The 15872-nt window shown below is 42.6% G+C and overlaps 1 protein-coding gene across 2 annotated transcripts in view; it reads left to right on the top strand.

Annotated features, from left to right (window-relative positions):
• The window catches only part of LOC109889867 (bone morphogenetic protein receptor type-1A), a 66773-nt gene that overhangs the window by 33042 nt on the left and 17859 nt on the right, over positions 1-15872 (top strand). Inside the window, exon 3 of one of the 2 annotated variants that reach the window (XM_020481643.2) lies at positions 14159-14513. In XM_020481643.2, the coding sequence (XP_020337232.1) occupies positions 14438-14513 (76 nt within the window). In that variant the 5' untranslated portion in view covers positions 14159-14437. The remainder of the gene's footprint in view (positions 1-14158; positions 14514-15872) is intronic. The other variant, XM_020481644.2, reaches the window with a different exon arrangement.

Here is a 15872-nt window from a genome sequence, read left to right as displayed (position 1 = left end):
AATTCAATTGATTGGGCATGATTTGGAAAGGCACACACCTGTCTATATAAGGTCCTACAGTTGACCGTGCATGTCAGAGCAAAAACCATGCCATGAGGTCGAAGGAATTGTCCGTAGAGCTCCTTTACAGAATGGTGTAGAGGCACAAATCTGGGAATTGTACCAACAAAAATTCTGCAGCGTTGAAGGTCCCAAAGTGTCCTCCATCATTCTTCAATGGAAGACGTTTGGAACCACCAAGACACTTCCTAGAGACCTGAAAATAGCTGTGCAGAGACGCTCCCTATCCAACCTGACACAGCTTGATAGGTTCTGCAGAGAAGAATGGGAGAAACAACCCAAATACAGGTGTGCCAAGCTTGTAGCGTTATAACCAAAAAGACTCGGCTGTAATCGCTGCCAAAGGTGCTTCAACAAAGTACTGAGTGAAGGTTCTGAAATATTTGTAAATGTGATTTACGTTTTTCTCTTTTTTTATAAATGTACAAAAGTCATTTTTATTTGTTTATTTGTTTAACTAGGCAAGTCAGTTAATAACAAATTCTTATTTTCAATGGTGGCCTAGGAACAGTGGGTTAACTGCCTTGTTCAGGGGCAGAACGACAGATTTGTACCTTGTCAGCTCGGGGATTTGAACTTGCAACGTTTTGGTTACTAGCCCAACGCTCTAACCACTAGGCTGTCATTATGGGGTATTGTGTGTAGATTCTCATATATATATATATATATATATAATTTTTTAAAATCCATTTTAGAAAAAGGCTGTAACTTAACAATGTGGAAAAAGTCAAGGGGTCTGAATGCACTGTAGACACATGCTATGGTTTTAATCAACTATATTCACTGAGCATATTTTATGCACATTGATTAAATAAGACGGTCAAATGACTAGTGGGAGAACGACTAGCATTTGATTGTGCCGTGCCGGGCTCAGACTTCATGCGCTGTGTTAAAAGATAATGGATGCTAGTCACACTATCACTTTGTCTCTCCTCCCTGCTGCAGCGACCACCACAGAACATAAGTGTTTATTGCGCTGTTCGTGTTGCTGAAGCTGCAACATAATTACAGCATTCCTGACTGAAAGGTTCTGTTACCGAAATCCCTCATTTGTTTAGGATAAACATGACCTATTCCCTCATCCCTTGTTCTCCTTATGACACATGTATGCATCGCATGCACGTGACCAATCGGGCCTGACCTAGAGCATATCATAATCACTTAATAAATTGGTTATAACAAACTCCGAACACCATAACAGCAAAATGGGTGCAGAGGGCGTGACAAACTCGAAACGGGGGAATGTTACTGGTTGCTCAGGAGGTAAAGGGGAAGTCAGATGTGTGGAATAAATGTGACTAGTTGTGGAAAATACTGGAGATCAAGAAAAATAAGTTAAGGAGCAAGCGCTGTGTGCATATTATGTGTACCAAACAGGTGCTGTTAAATTACAATATAATTTTTCTGACCATTTGGAACAATGTAAACAACTCTAAATACATTATAAGCGTACCAGAGAGTCTGTTGTCAAAAAAAATTGCTGTGCAGATTTTTAAGCCTTTATTACAGCAAAGACTAAAAACAGTCACATTCATGAATGCAATTTCCCGAAATGGAACGGGTTCGGCCTATTTAAAACTAAATGCTTGATTACATTTCGAATGACTCGTATGCTGTGTGATGACATGAACAAATTAATTATTGATACAGTAGCCTAAACTTTTGACTGGTACTGTATATGGATGATAAATAAAGCCATATTTAACAGTTAGGCTATTGATTGTAGACGTTATTTAGTTGGTTTCCTCTCTCCTCACTTTTCTTAGACAATGAGACACGGGCTATGTTTCACATCTGGTGCCTCTGTCGCTTTGTTCTCAACACCAATATGCTGGTGTCTTTGCTATTATGCGTATAAAGCAGGAGAAAGCGCATTTAGTTATTAAATGTTTTATTAGTGTTGCGCTGTTGTTCTTACATAACAACCATCTACAATTTCAGTAGCACATGACTTAGTGATGGACTGTGCATCCCCACTGCCTCCACAATGGATTAGTCCACTCAGACGGGTGTCTTGTACACCATGAAATATTTTGTATTACTATTGCTCGGCTAAAGAAATCTCTGTCGACCAAACAATCGACCAGTCCTAATTTAGGTCACCCAGAAAATATGCCTCTGTTGATATCACATTTCACACATTATCCAGACACTGACTTTTAGCACTTAGAGGTCTATCGCAGCTTCCCAAAAGGAATGTTTTTTAGGTGAGGCAGTTGGACCTGCAGCCATATTACTTCTACAGCAATGTGTGTTATAGTTCTGCCAAATGGCATGGCATTGCATGCAAGGGTGTGGCCTTTGGTCCTTTACCTTTCTAACATTTACAGGAATATGACTCTGAACAAAAACGTCAACACCTCCACCATTTGGATTCCTGTCTCTTCTGACGACGTTGAAACCATGTATTGCCTACCACTGTATCATCAAAGGTATTTTCAAAGTGAGATTCAGAGATAGTCAGTATATGAATGTTATCCATTACTAGCAAGTTAGCCCACGTTAATGTATGTAGCCTATTTTTAGCACTTTTCTCAGATTCTTTGTTTGTATTGCTTTACTGGGAGGCTTATCAGAGGTAGACATGACAGTAATATTTGTTTGAGCTGAGTGCAGGCTGAGCTGCACAAAGTGGACTTCCTACTAGGGCAATCCGCCTCCGTGCTAACAGTATAACTCGGGTTCATAGGCGGATATAGCGCAGCCAATTGGCATGGCATTGCATGAAAGGGTGTGAACTTTGGTATTTTACTATCATGCAGGGTTGCACCTTCCTAGGCCTCACCATGTCACGTGAATTTGCATTTGAAGTTGGCCTTACGGAAGAAGAGGAATAATAATATTAATGAACGCCAACAAACACAATAGGGATTTATCATTTTTATTGAACCTTTATTTACCTGGGCAACAATGTATTGTGATTAGTGACATTTACTATTAAACCCAACGCAACCCAATACTATTACAATTGCAAAACACTATAGTGTTTTTGGGACTTTTACCATCGAAGACCATTAGAATTGCTGTAGCCTAATGGTTTGCTTGTTTACCAGGAATGGTCTAATGGTAACTAATCCAGACCTTTTTGAAAGGAATAAACTATACACAATGGGGCCGTTTCCTGCATACAGATTAAGTGTATAAAAAAAGGACAAACTGATTTGCTTTCATTGAGGACTGGCTTGAATTATGAGCGTGACCTAACAATGTATTTTTATCACAAGCCAAATCTATTGGTTTTCTACCCCCAAGTATATGCGGGCGCTTATTCTTTGTAGGCACCTGATATGAGCCATAAGGGAGACTAGACATCTACCACCCCACTATGGTTCTGAAATCACCATCACCAACTAATTTACCTGTCATGTTTGCAGATTAACTGTCTCTTCCCACTTTGGTCATGCAGTATGCCTCCCTACAAGAAATGTTAATCATTTGATGGGTGCTTAGATCTATCCTGTTTCACACATGTACAAGTGTGTATTATACACATGTGAATTGGACATTTGTTTTATGCATATCCCAACTCCCCCTGAGACACCCTTGGAGAGTGGGGTCACGACCAGTGTCAGCCCATCTACAGATTTTTCATATTGTTGGCTCATGGATTCGTAGTGGCATCCTTTCGTTTACTGGCCAAACGCTCTAACCACTAGGCTACCTACCTCCCAGGTTTGTAAGATCTGGTGTAACACTAAAGACTTGCAGCGAGCAGGATGGAGTAAACTATCGATGACTGTATCATCTACCTGTGCATCATCAAGACAGTTGCTTTGTGCGTAGGTGCTAACCATAGGATGTTAACCCATGTTCAAACTTAGCCATTGTTATATAAATGACGGTTGAAACGTAGGTGGCCAGGCCTTGGTCCCAAGTCAGAGCAGGTCCGCAGAGGCCATGGCCCAGTGAGGCACGGGTACTTAAAAAAAAAAAAAGCCTTTTGGGTAAAACACTGGGGTAAGTCTTGGGTGGAAACTCAGCACTGGAGTATGGCTCAGGGAGTCAAGTGGAAAATGCAGAAGTCAAGGATGGGGAATGAGAGGAGAGGGTGTGGGTCGGAGGCAGCTCCGTGTGGATGGGTATTCTTATGCTAATCCACTCCCGGGATGAGGCGCAAAGCAGCCAAGCAAACAATGGCAGTGGAGCCAGAAAGTCTGCCCTGCAGTCTAGCAGGCCTTGAAAGGCATGTTGGTCGGGGCGCCGACACTGGGAGAAGGCTGCCTGCAGCACGGAGAGGGCTGCCTGCAAGGAGGGGCCCCAGGAGAGGCCATGGATCTGGGCCAAGGCATGGAGAGCGAGTGGGGGAGCAGGGTGGAAGAAGGGGGGTGAAAGGTAGAAGGAGACAAATGACATACCACATCACTCTGTTCACTCTATAGGCAGCAGTGCTGCAGTGAAGAGCTCCTTCCAAGGCTGTGTGAGAGTCGTAGCGAGAGTGTTCGGTTGTACTTGTTTTTTATTTATATTTATACCCCTTTTTCCAGAATACCCCCATTTACCAGGCCCTTATTGGTCAAGTCTAAATTTTTACCCTCCCCTAAAACAGCAAAGCCCAATATTATACAGTGTGGCAAAAAAGTATTTAGTCAGCCACCAATTGTGCAAGTTCTCCCACTTAAAAATATCAGAGAGGCCTGTAATTTTCATCATAGGTACACTTCAACGGTTTTTAATGAATTTATTTGCAAATTATGGTGGAAAATAAGTATTTGATCACCTACAAACAAGCAAGATTTCTGGCTCTCACAGACCTGTAACTTCTTCTTTAAGAGGCTCCTCTGTCCTCCACTCGTTACCTGTATTAATGGCACCTGTTTGAACTTGTTATCAGTATAAAAGACACCTGTCCACAACCTCAAACAGTCACACTCCAAACTCCACTATGGCCAAGACCAAAGAGCTGTCAAAGGACACCAGAAATAAAATTGTAGACGTGCACCAGGCTGGGAAGACTGAATCTGCAATAGGTAAGCAGCTTGATTTGAAGAAATCAACTGTGTGAGCAATTATTAGGAAATGGAAAACATACAAGACCACTGATAATCTCCCTCGATCTGGGGCTCCACGCAAGATCTCACCCCGTGGGGTCAAAATTATCACAAGAACGGTGAGCAAAAATCCCAGAACCACACGGGGGGACCTAGTGAATGACCTGCAGAGAGCTGGGACCAAAGTAACAAAGCCTACCATCAGTAACACACTATGCCGCCAGGGACTCAAATCCTGCAGTGCCAGACGTGTCCCCCTGCTTAAGCCAGTACATGTCCAGGCTTGTCTGAGGTTTGCTAGAGAGCATTTGGATGATCCAGAAGAAGATTGGGAGAATGTCATATGGTCAGATGAAACCAAAATAAAACTTTTTGGTAAAAACTCAACTCGTTGTGTTTGGAGGACAAAGAATGCTGAGTTGCATCCAAAGAACACCATACCTACTGTGAAGCATGGGGGTGGAAACATCATGCTTTGGGTCTGTTTTTCTGCAAAGGGACCAGGACGACTGATCCGTGTAAAGGAAAGAATGAATGGGGCCATGTATCGTGAGATTTTGAGTGAAAACCTCCTTCCATCAGCAAGGGCATTGAAGATGGAACGTGGCTGGGTCTTTCAGCATGACAATGATCCCAAACACACCGCCCGGGCAATGAAGGAGTGGCTTCGTAAGAAGCATTTCAAGGTCCTGGAGTGGCCTAGCCAGTCTCCAGATCTCAACACCATAGAAAATCTTTGGAGGGAGTTGAAAGCGTGTTGCCCAGCAACAGCCCCAAAACATCACTGCTCTAGAGGAGATCTGCATGGAGGAATGGGCCAAAATACCAGCAGCAGTGTGTGAACCTTGTGAAGACTTACAGAAAATGTTTGATCTCCGTCATTGCCAACAAAGGGTATATAACAAATTATTGAGAAACTTTTGTTATTGAACAAATACTTATTTTCCACCGTAATTTGCAAATTAATTAATTAAAAATCCTACAATGTGATTTTCTGGATTTTTTTCCCTCATTTTGTCTATCATAGTTGAAGTGTACCTATGATGAAAATTACAGGCCTCTCTCATCTTTTTAAGTGGGAGAACTTGCACAATTGGTGGCTGACTAAATACTTTTTTGCCCCACTGTGTGTGTGTGTATATATATATATATATATATGAGTTGGGAAATAAAGCATTGTAGTCAATCAGGAAGCTTTGTTTTTATTCAGACTGCAGCCTTCCAGAGCGGGAAATGCAGATGTGTGAAGGTTGGTTATAGATGTCTGTCTTCTCTGCAGCGACGGACACCCCCCCCCCCCCCCCCATATGAAGATCATTCCCAACTCAATATGGCCATATGCAGCTTTTAAGGGATTGTTCAGTCAAATCTAAATGTGTCAGAGGAATGAGTTACCATTTCAAATTCACCTCAGGTTAAACCCTTTTCTAGATGTGCTCCCACTTGTCCTAATAATATGCACCCTGCGGTGTTCTGAAACGATGCCAATTTCATTTCCATCATTGTTGTCTCTGACCTAATGGAGTGATTTTGACTCTTATCAGTTCACCTCAGTCTCCAGACGGGATTTAAAGACCTCTTTGGGAGCGTTTTCTCAGTGTTTTCCTGTCTGTAGCCACTCCTTGGATTTCCAGCCCATTGAATTTCCTGGCATCCATTGAGTGGTGCGACCCAGAATTCCTTCCCTAGGGGGATGACCATGCATCAGTGGTTCGCTATAAGAGTGATTTATTCTATACAGGTGGCACCACCGTTTTCACATGACAATGCCCCCTTTCATTCTCTTCATCTGAGGGAAGAGTGAGCAGTGATCCAATTTTCCAGCTACCTATAGGCCTACATGTTTCAGTAGACCTCTTGGTAAAGTTTTCATTTAAGGCAGTGGTATAGGGGTGCCTGGAGAAGTGGACATACTCACATTTAGCCCAAAATGTCCCGCCCGGCGGGATAAAGTTTGCAGGGTTTCAAGTTCAAAATCACTTAGAACATCTGAGTTGTTATTTGTTTTGTGTTTTTAAGTCCACAACAATGCTTAAACCATATCAGCAGACCCTTTTTGATGTCTGGGGAAAAATATAAATGTTTTTGGGAGAGGGTAGTTGCCCTTCAATTCAGTTGCCCACCTAGCAAGAGACTGTTTTGCTAGCGGTGTTTCTGTACTGTACAGCAATGTAGGCCGACTCGGGGGGGGGGGCAGGCAGGCAGAGTTTGCGACGCAAAATCCCCTTCTGATTTGATACAAATCATCATACCATTCTGCCGTTTAAAATATAACCTACGTCATTTAGCAGACGCTTTGATCCAAAGTGACTTAGTCATGCGCTCAACCATTTTACGTATGGGTGGCCCCGGGAATTGAACCATAATCCTGGCGTTGCAAGTGCCGTGCTCTACAAATTGAGTCATGCAGGCCTACTACAGGTACAAAGGGGTAGGCCTACTTTTTAGTCAACATTTAATTAGGAAGGTTTTTTTGAGCGGGGGCAGCATTTAGAGATGTTAATTGAAACAGCCCGTGATGACTGAACTGCACATCACCGATTCAACTAAGTCTTCAGACCAAACTTTTACAATACCTGGTTTGCATACCCAATTCTTTGCATACCCAGGGCGGCAGGTAGCCTAGTGGTTAGAGCGTTGGACTAGTAACCGGAAGGTTGCAAGTTCAAACCCCCGAGCTGACAAGGTACAAATCTGTCATTCTGCCCCCACTAGGCCGTCATTGAAAATAAGAATTTGTTCTTAACTGACTTGCCTAAATAAAGGTAAAATAAAAAATGTGTTGCCTTAGTTAGCTGGTAGATCCCATAAGTTGAAACATCTATCCTACCGTACCGGCTACCGATGTGGTTTGAGAACTGTGTGCTCTTGATGCCATATATTCTGCTGAAACTAGGCTATATGTGCGGCCCGGGTGACGGTGCTTTGCGTTTTTGTGTAGGCTGCTTTGTGCATGATTTCGCCATTTTTCTACACCACAGCCTACTTTGATAGGCATCAGGGATTAAGAAGTGAGCAATACCCACTGAAGAAGAAAAAAAGGTGTGTATATATATATGCCATATTCCCGCGTAAAGCCCCCACTACACCACGGCTTTAGGGTAAGGTACATTTCCTGGATGGTCGCAACCAAGGTTTGAGATTAAAATGAGCAATACCAGGTAAACATGTATGCAGTGTTAATTCTGCTTCACCACATCAACCCAAACACAAGTGCTCCCACCCAGACGATGGGGGATTTATTTTGTAATGCTACACTATATATATATATATATATATATATATATATATATATATATATATATATATATATATATATATATGTGTATGTATGTATGTGTATATATATATATATACATACATACAAAAGTATGTTTTAGAATTATTCAAATGAGGTGGATACGGTTATTTCAGCACCGTGAGTTGAATTGAGCACACAGCCATGCAATCTCCATAGAAAAACATTGGCAGTAGAATGGCCTTACTGAAGAGCTCAGTGACTTTCAACGTGGTACCGTCATAGGATGCTACCTTTCCAACAAGTCAGTTCGTAAAATTTCTGCTTAGCCGCGATGTGGTAGGCCACACAAGCTAACAGAATGGGACCACCAAGTGCTGTAAGCCCGTAAAAATAGTATGTCCTCTGTTGCAACATTCACTACGATTTACAAACTACCTCTGGGAGCAACGACAGCACAAGAACTGTTCATTGGGAGCTTCATGAAATGGGTTTCCATGGCCCGAACAGCCCCACACAAGCCTAAGATCACCATGGGCAATGCCAAGTGTCGGCTGGAGTGGTGTAAAGCTCACTGCCATTGGACTCTGGAGAAGTGGAAACGTGTTCTCTGGAGCGGTGACTCGTGCTTCACCATCTGGCAGTCCGACGGACGAATCTGGGTTTGGCGGATGCCAGGATAACGCTACCTGCCTGAATGCATAGTGCTAACTGTAAAGTTTGGTGGATGAGCAGTAATGGTCTGGGGCTGTTTTCTTCTTGGTTTGTGCTAGGCCCCTTTCTTCCAGTGACAGGAAATCTTAACGGTGCAGCATAACATGCAATCTAGACAATTCTGTGCTTCCAACTTTGTGGCAACAGTTTGGGGAATGCCCTTTCCTGTTTAAATATGACAATGCTCCCTTGCACAAAGCAAAGTCCATACAGAAATGGTTTGTCGAGATCGGTGTGGAAGAACTTGACTGGCCTGCACAGAGCCCTGACCTCAACCTTATCGAACACCTTTGGGATGAATTGGAACTTCGACTGTGAGCTTGGCCTAATTGCCAACATCAGTCCCCGACCTCACTAATGCTTGTGGCTGAATGGACGCCAGTCCCCGCAGCAACATTCCAACATCAAGTGGAAAGCCTTCCCAGAAGAGTGGAGGCTGTTTATAGCAGCAAAGGGGGACCAACTCCATATTAATGCCCATGATTTTGGAAAGAGATGTTCGACGGGCAGGTGTCCACAGACCTGTTGGTCATGTAGCGTAGTCTGCTAGCTCTCGCTGTCATAAGAAGATATTGCGGAGTCCTGAGCCATGTAGAGGTGGCGTTACTACTCAGCAAAAAATTACCTGACACCATCGCAGAGACTAGAGGATGACTATCTTAAGCCTCTTAAACCCAAGCCCACTTTTTAGTACCTCTGTTAGTCTCATTCTCCTTTTGATTGTAGGTGTTTTTTTTAACAGTTGTTGCCTGTCTTAACTGTAGGCTATGCCCTTTGTTAGTTACTTTACTAGTCAGTTTTCCTCTTTTTGTTGGCTTCTGTTAATCTCAGAGAAAAGCCAGCAGTTACGCTAGTATCTAGCGACTGTTTTTGAAGGGATAGTGTGTCTCCATGTCAATCAGCAACCCCAGCTGTTATGTTTGTGCCCTGTTCATCTCATGTTTAGGAAGGGAAGTGTATGTGTCAGGGGTGATGGGGACAGCTTCCCGCTTTGCTCCTGTGGGCACACTCACAATGGCTTCCAGTCCATCCATTATGCCAGAATTGACTCGAATGGGGGGGGGGGCGCCCGTTCTATTCATTCTATTTCTATGGTAGCACATGCAGTCAGGAGGAGAGGAGAACATTTGTGTAAATAAATAATGCATGCTATTCGAACGGTTATTACGGTGACCGCGGTCATTTGGCTGGCCAATTTATCGTCTTCTAAAGCTCCATGACAGTCACAGCCCTACTCACAACAGGCTTTTTCTCTGCATACCTCATCTTGCCTCCACCTGATAGGGGTAGAAACTAGGGAGGTGACAAACGGAAAATTTTGCTTAAAGTATAAACTGCAATTTTCTGGTTTTCCTTTTAAAAAAATAACAAAAAAACATGAATTCCACATAAATTCATAATGCAGAATAATGTTATGCATGTTATGATGCTAGAGTCGGGCAATGAAGTTTTATCTACCGCAGTCATATACCCTTTAAAGAGTCTCGGCTACAGCATGTTTGTTTGTCTGTAAAGGGTACACTACGACACAAAACCTTCTCTAGAGATGGTTTTGAAGCTCCACTGAACAGGTATTTTACTTCTGTAAAGGAATGCTGCTTCTGAAGCGGGACTAACGTTCATCACTAGGCGACCGGAACCAGGGCTCGACATTAACTTCTAGAATGTTCAAAATTATGTGGCTTATTTAATTGAATGTATGTTTTGTAATGTAAGTTTAGTTAAATCAACAAATCATAGCACTTATTTTAGCACACATTTTACTTCCTTCGTTACTCATAAAAAGTAGTCGTACAAGAATAATATAGTCTTAAGTTGTCCGAATGAACAATTGAAAAAAAATAATAATAATCACATCACTAACAAACAATCAGAATTGGATCAGAGGTCAACATTGGAATAATATTCAAACCTATTTTTCATTTAGGCCTTCATAAATCCTAAAGTCTACGTGGTAGGAATAGGCTACACCCTTGTCCAAACGATGCTGACGTGAGACTTTTAATTACATGGATATAGGCTAAACGCCAGTCATGTTTGACAAATGGAATGAAGAATAATTAACTTCTAAAAGCACGGTTTGTTCAGCTCAAATGGTCATTGAAATGCTGAGGGAATTATCTTAAACGCTTCATAGGCCATTGAAACCAGCCTTTTTGTCATGTTCTGTTGGTTGTCAAATGAACTTTATATTATTGTCCTGCAGCCAAAGACAGAATCCTAGTCCTATTAGGAACGCATCCTAGTTGTTGTTGTTAGATTTCCCCTCTTTCTATGTTTTTCTAATTGAGATTATCATCTCTGTCACATGAAACCACTCGCCATGTGCGCATTGTGCGCATTGTTGAGCTTATAATATGAAGAAATAAGACGTTATCAACATTTTAAGCTAAACAGTCTGATGTGTTGCTTCAACCTCATTGCTCTCTGAACTGTCCCAGAGTCTGTTTTGAACCGTATACATTTTCTTTGTCTGAAGGACGACGGGACACCCTTCATTTTGAACCCTGGTTGGGAATTATTTTATAACGACAATTATTTGGTTGTAATTGTAATGTTGCAATATTTTATAGGGTAGCAATGGTGGCCAACCATCCTCCAGGAGAGCCTTAAAGGGGCAGTGTTGTATTTTGAGACAGGCTTGAATATGCAAGAAGCCAATAGGCAGGGTGTAGCCTACAGTTTTGTATGATTATCTATGGTATTTTGTAAAGTGGTTCCTTGCATCATACATTGATGTGAAAAAATGTTCTTTTTGCGGGGGGAGGACAAGTGACTTGAGTCCTACATGGCAAAAAAAGTTGATGTCCAGCCCTGAAAACTCAATCAAATAATCTTGAACTCCCTGCTCGCACACCACTCTCCTAAGAAATTACTTTTTAAGTTTAAATACTGTGATTTACCAAGACATTTAGTAGAAAGAACACACATCTTCCGCTATGTATTTTTTTGAACGTAGGAGACATGATTAGTTGCCGTACATCTGAGAACACAAACACTTGCACCTTTTATAGCGAGCTACCAAGGGACAGAGAGAGAGGGGAGGTGCACAGTGTAGTCAGGTCGGCCACCAGGCAGACAGTCGGAATCGTGAACTAGGCCTATCCATCGGCAATCAAAAGCTGTTTCTCGAAATGGAATGCCGTATTTCTTGGCTTGCAATGTCTCGCGACTTCAGGGGGGAGGCACAACTGTTTTCCGTTAGTGAATTAACGTTAAGGATAAATAGTAACTCCTCTCCCAGGGCTGAGATTGTTTGTATTATGTCTGCATTGCAATATTGTTTTGTCATTTGGCTTAAAGTAATGGAGATTGCATATACATTTGATTAGACTACCACTTTGGTAAAGTTCTAACCTTGATTTGTCTCATTTTTGGTCTGCACACCGGTTTATAAAAGAAAGGTCAAACTCTTAGTCATTCGAAGAGATACAAACGGCTATCTACAGTTGTCGTCCTGACCATCACTCCTTAACACACTTGTTCCCTTTCTCTCGCTCTCTCTTTCCGTTCTCTCCATCGCACCTAATCCCTCACACACACGGTGTGTCCTGCTGCTCTCCCTTTTTAAAGGTGCCTGGTTGGCTGTCTTGTCCCCCAGCCTTGAGGAGGCCTTCTTTGTTCCCTCATTACCCAGTCAGGGATGTGTGAAAAGTGGGGCACAGGTCGGGGCTCTTTGTCCCCCTCGGGCAAATCAAAAGTGACAGACACCGGCCGCTCCGCCACTAATTTGTCGTCCCCCCCTCGGAACGGGCACTTCTCAGGGCCGCTAATTGCAGTGAGACGCGCAGGGAACAGACACATCTCGTTATTAACGCTGGACGAGGCCAACACGGGTAATTGCGAAACATCCTTCAACAAATAATTTGGGCATGTTTAGCCATTCAAGAGTAGCGCCAGCCTGACCAGGGTCGTGGGGTCAAGCCGGCAAAGATGGACAACACACACAATAATAGAAGGAGAATTAAAAAGGGGAGAATGAAGTGCAGTTTTGGCTTCTCGAGGGGTTCTCATCCGAGGCTGGTTGTCACCCCACATGTTCGTTAGCTATTAGAGCGACAGAGAGCCCTGCCTTGCCCCATTGACTTAGTCCCTCTGATCACTAAAGTGTAAGGTTAGAAGTCAGCAGGGTCATATCAGCCTTATATCCTCCTTACCATTTATGCCGCGTTCAAGACAACTTGGAAACCCTGACATTTCTGACTTGGAAACTCGTTGTAGAAAGATGAGCTCAGTTTCCTACTTTAAAAGTATCAGAATCAACCAATAGGAAGCTCTCCGCAAAAAAAATCCCAAGTTTTAATTTGGATGTTCCAAGTTTCCATGTTGTCTTGAAAGCACCATTAGCCCCAAGCACGTCTTGCATCAGCCATGTAATGCCACAATGGAATCACCTGTTTAAATGAAAAGATTGTACAGCAGGGCACCTTTTTCCCAATACCTATTCCCAACCGATCATAAGTGGCTTTTCTTTCTGCTCTTTTTGGACGAAGGAGCTGATCTAATCGGTTGGGAAGCCGCTGCTGCGTCATTTTGTAGAGTAACATCCTCTAGTGGAAAATCCATTTGTTAGTTGGGAGGAGTGTTAAGGTGACCGCAAGCTTTCCAACTGAAACCGTTTGGAATAGTTTGTGCATAATACATTTGCAAAATCGTCTAAACCTGTTTTCGCTTTGTCATTATGGGGTATTTTGTGCAGATTGAGGATTTTTATTTATTTAATCCATTTTAGGAAAAGGCTCAAATCAAAATGTGGAAAAAGTTAAGGGGCCTTGAATACTTTCCAAATGCATTGGCTGTGGCGTCTCAAAATGGACCAACTGTACTATTGACACTTTTTTTCCTAATTTTCCAGTGAACATTGTTGTTTTTATCCACCACAGTCTGGTATGTTTGCTCCCAATTTGTGCTAAATTGCTCAGCAAATCTGATCACATGCAGCCGAGGGCTTACAAAGACAATAGGGGTTGACTGTCAGTGTCAACCCGCTGGCCTCTCCAAACTTGATCACAACATTGCTGTGCAAGGGCCTGCCACTTTGCAGTGACACATGCAAGGAAAATCCAGGTTGTAAAATGGCGTTAAAGTGTTCTAGAAGCTGTGTTTTATACTGTACTTCCTCTCTAACAATATTTCCCTTTTCTCTCTAATTTTCCAGGGTTTCCAACCGAGGTAGCCTGTGAGAAGGAAGATTTTTGTTTTTTGTTTTTGTGCCATCCTACCCATCCTCCCTCACCCACTTGCCTCACCCTCCCCGTACATATTCACCCGTACCTCCACTCCCCCAACGGGGGAAAACTATGCTCCTGCTCTCCCTGAGCTGAATCAGGAAGGGACAGGACGAGGCACACCATCAGAGCCCACAGGGGTGACCACCAGTGACCAACAAGCTCCCACAGAGCGCAGTCCAGCCCACTCAGCAAGTCACTGTGCCAAGATGACTGTGCTTCCCTTTTTCATCGCTGCAGTGGGAGTCTGGATCCTACTGGTGATCAGAGCTGAAGGTATTCAAAGTAAGACTGGCTCCTCTGTTATTGTTGTCCCACTGCCCCCGCCACCTCTCTTATTACTACGCACAACTGTCTGTGCCTCCCACTCTCTTTAGTTGGAAGGATACTCTAATATGCTGTTTTTGATGTAAGGTTATTGGGTAACTGTGTGTTGGGGGGAATTGCTCATAAATATTCATAGTTGTACCTGATCTAGGACTGTCCCAGACCCCCAAAAAATTGTTTGACCAAGAGTCGTCTGTTCTTTTGACCAATTGCTTAACCTTGTATTTTTCCATATATAGACACATCCTATGTAATTAAATCAAATCAATGATGTCTGATGCCTTAAGCAAACTGTTTGATTAAATAATTAAGACGCATAAATGACTAGAGGGAGTCTGACCGCAATTGATTTGATTGTGCCGCCGGGCTCTGACTTATAGCGCCTGACTGTGACTAGCACCCGTTGTCTCCTTCCTCCCTGCTGCAGTGACCACCACAGAATGTCCGTGTGCATAGCTCTGTTCCTGAAGCTGCAACATAATTACAGCCATTTCTAACTGAAAAGGAATCTTACAGAAATCTCATTTGTTTAGGAAAAAACAATTCCTCACCCCCGTGACCAATCGGGCCTGACCTATGGCATATCATAATCACATCAATAAATTGGTTATAACAAACTCTGAACACTGTCACACATGTGAAAGCAAAATAGATGCAGAGGACGTGAAAAACTAGAAACGGAGAATGTGTTTACTGGTTGCTCAGGAGGTAAAGGGGAAGTCAGATGTGTGGAATAAATGTGACTAGTTGTGGAAAATATTGGAGATAAAGGTAAAATAAGGTATGGAGCAAGCGCTGTGTGCATATTATGTGTGCCAAACAGGTGCTGTTAGATTACAATATTTTTCTCACCATTTGGAACAATGTAAACAACACTGAATAAATTATAAGCGTACTAGAGTATTTTCTTTTTATATATATGTTTTTTTTTGGTAAGGTCTTTATTACATCAAAGACATTAATTTGTGAATGCAATTTCCGAAATGGAATGGTTTAGGCCTATTTATTGTTTATGCTAAATTTATTTTTAAACTAAAGCGCTTGATTGCATGTCACGTCATTAATGACTAGTATGCTGTGTCATGACATGAACAAATAAATTATTGATACAGTAGCCTATATAAGTATTTAAATTATAGGCCAAAGTAAGTTACGGTACTACGAGTAAACTGGTTGCGCTCTAAGGCCTACAGCTCGATGGTGGTTATACAAGGCTGCTATACTAACACGGAACCCAAACCAGCTGTGTACGTGCGCCATCGTGCATACATTTATTTTGTCCCCCTACACCAAACACGACCACAACACGCAGGTTAA

The sequence above is a fragment of the Oncorhynchus kisutch genome, linkage group LG4 (assembly GCF_002021735.2).
Source record: "Oncorhynchus kisutch isolate 150728-3 linkage group LG4, Okis_V2, whole genome shotgun sequence".
Lineage (NCBI taxonomy): Eukaryota > Metazoa > Chordata > Actinopteri > Salmoniformes > Salmonidae > Oncorhynchus > Oncorhynchus kisutch.
This window is presented reverse-complemented; position numbering and strand designations above follow the sequence as displayed.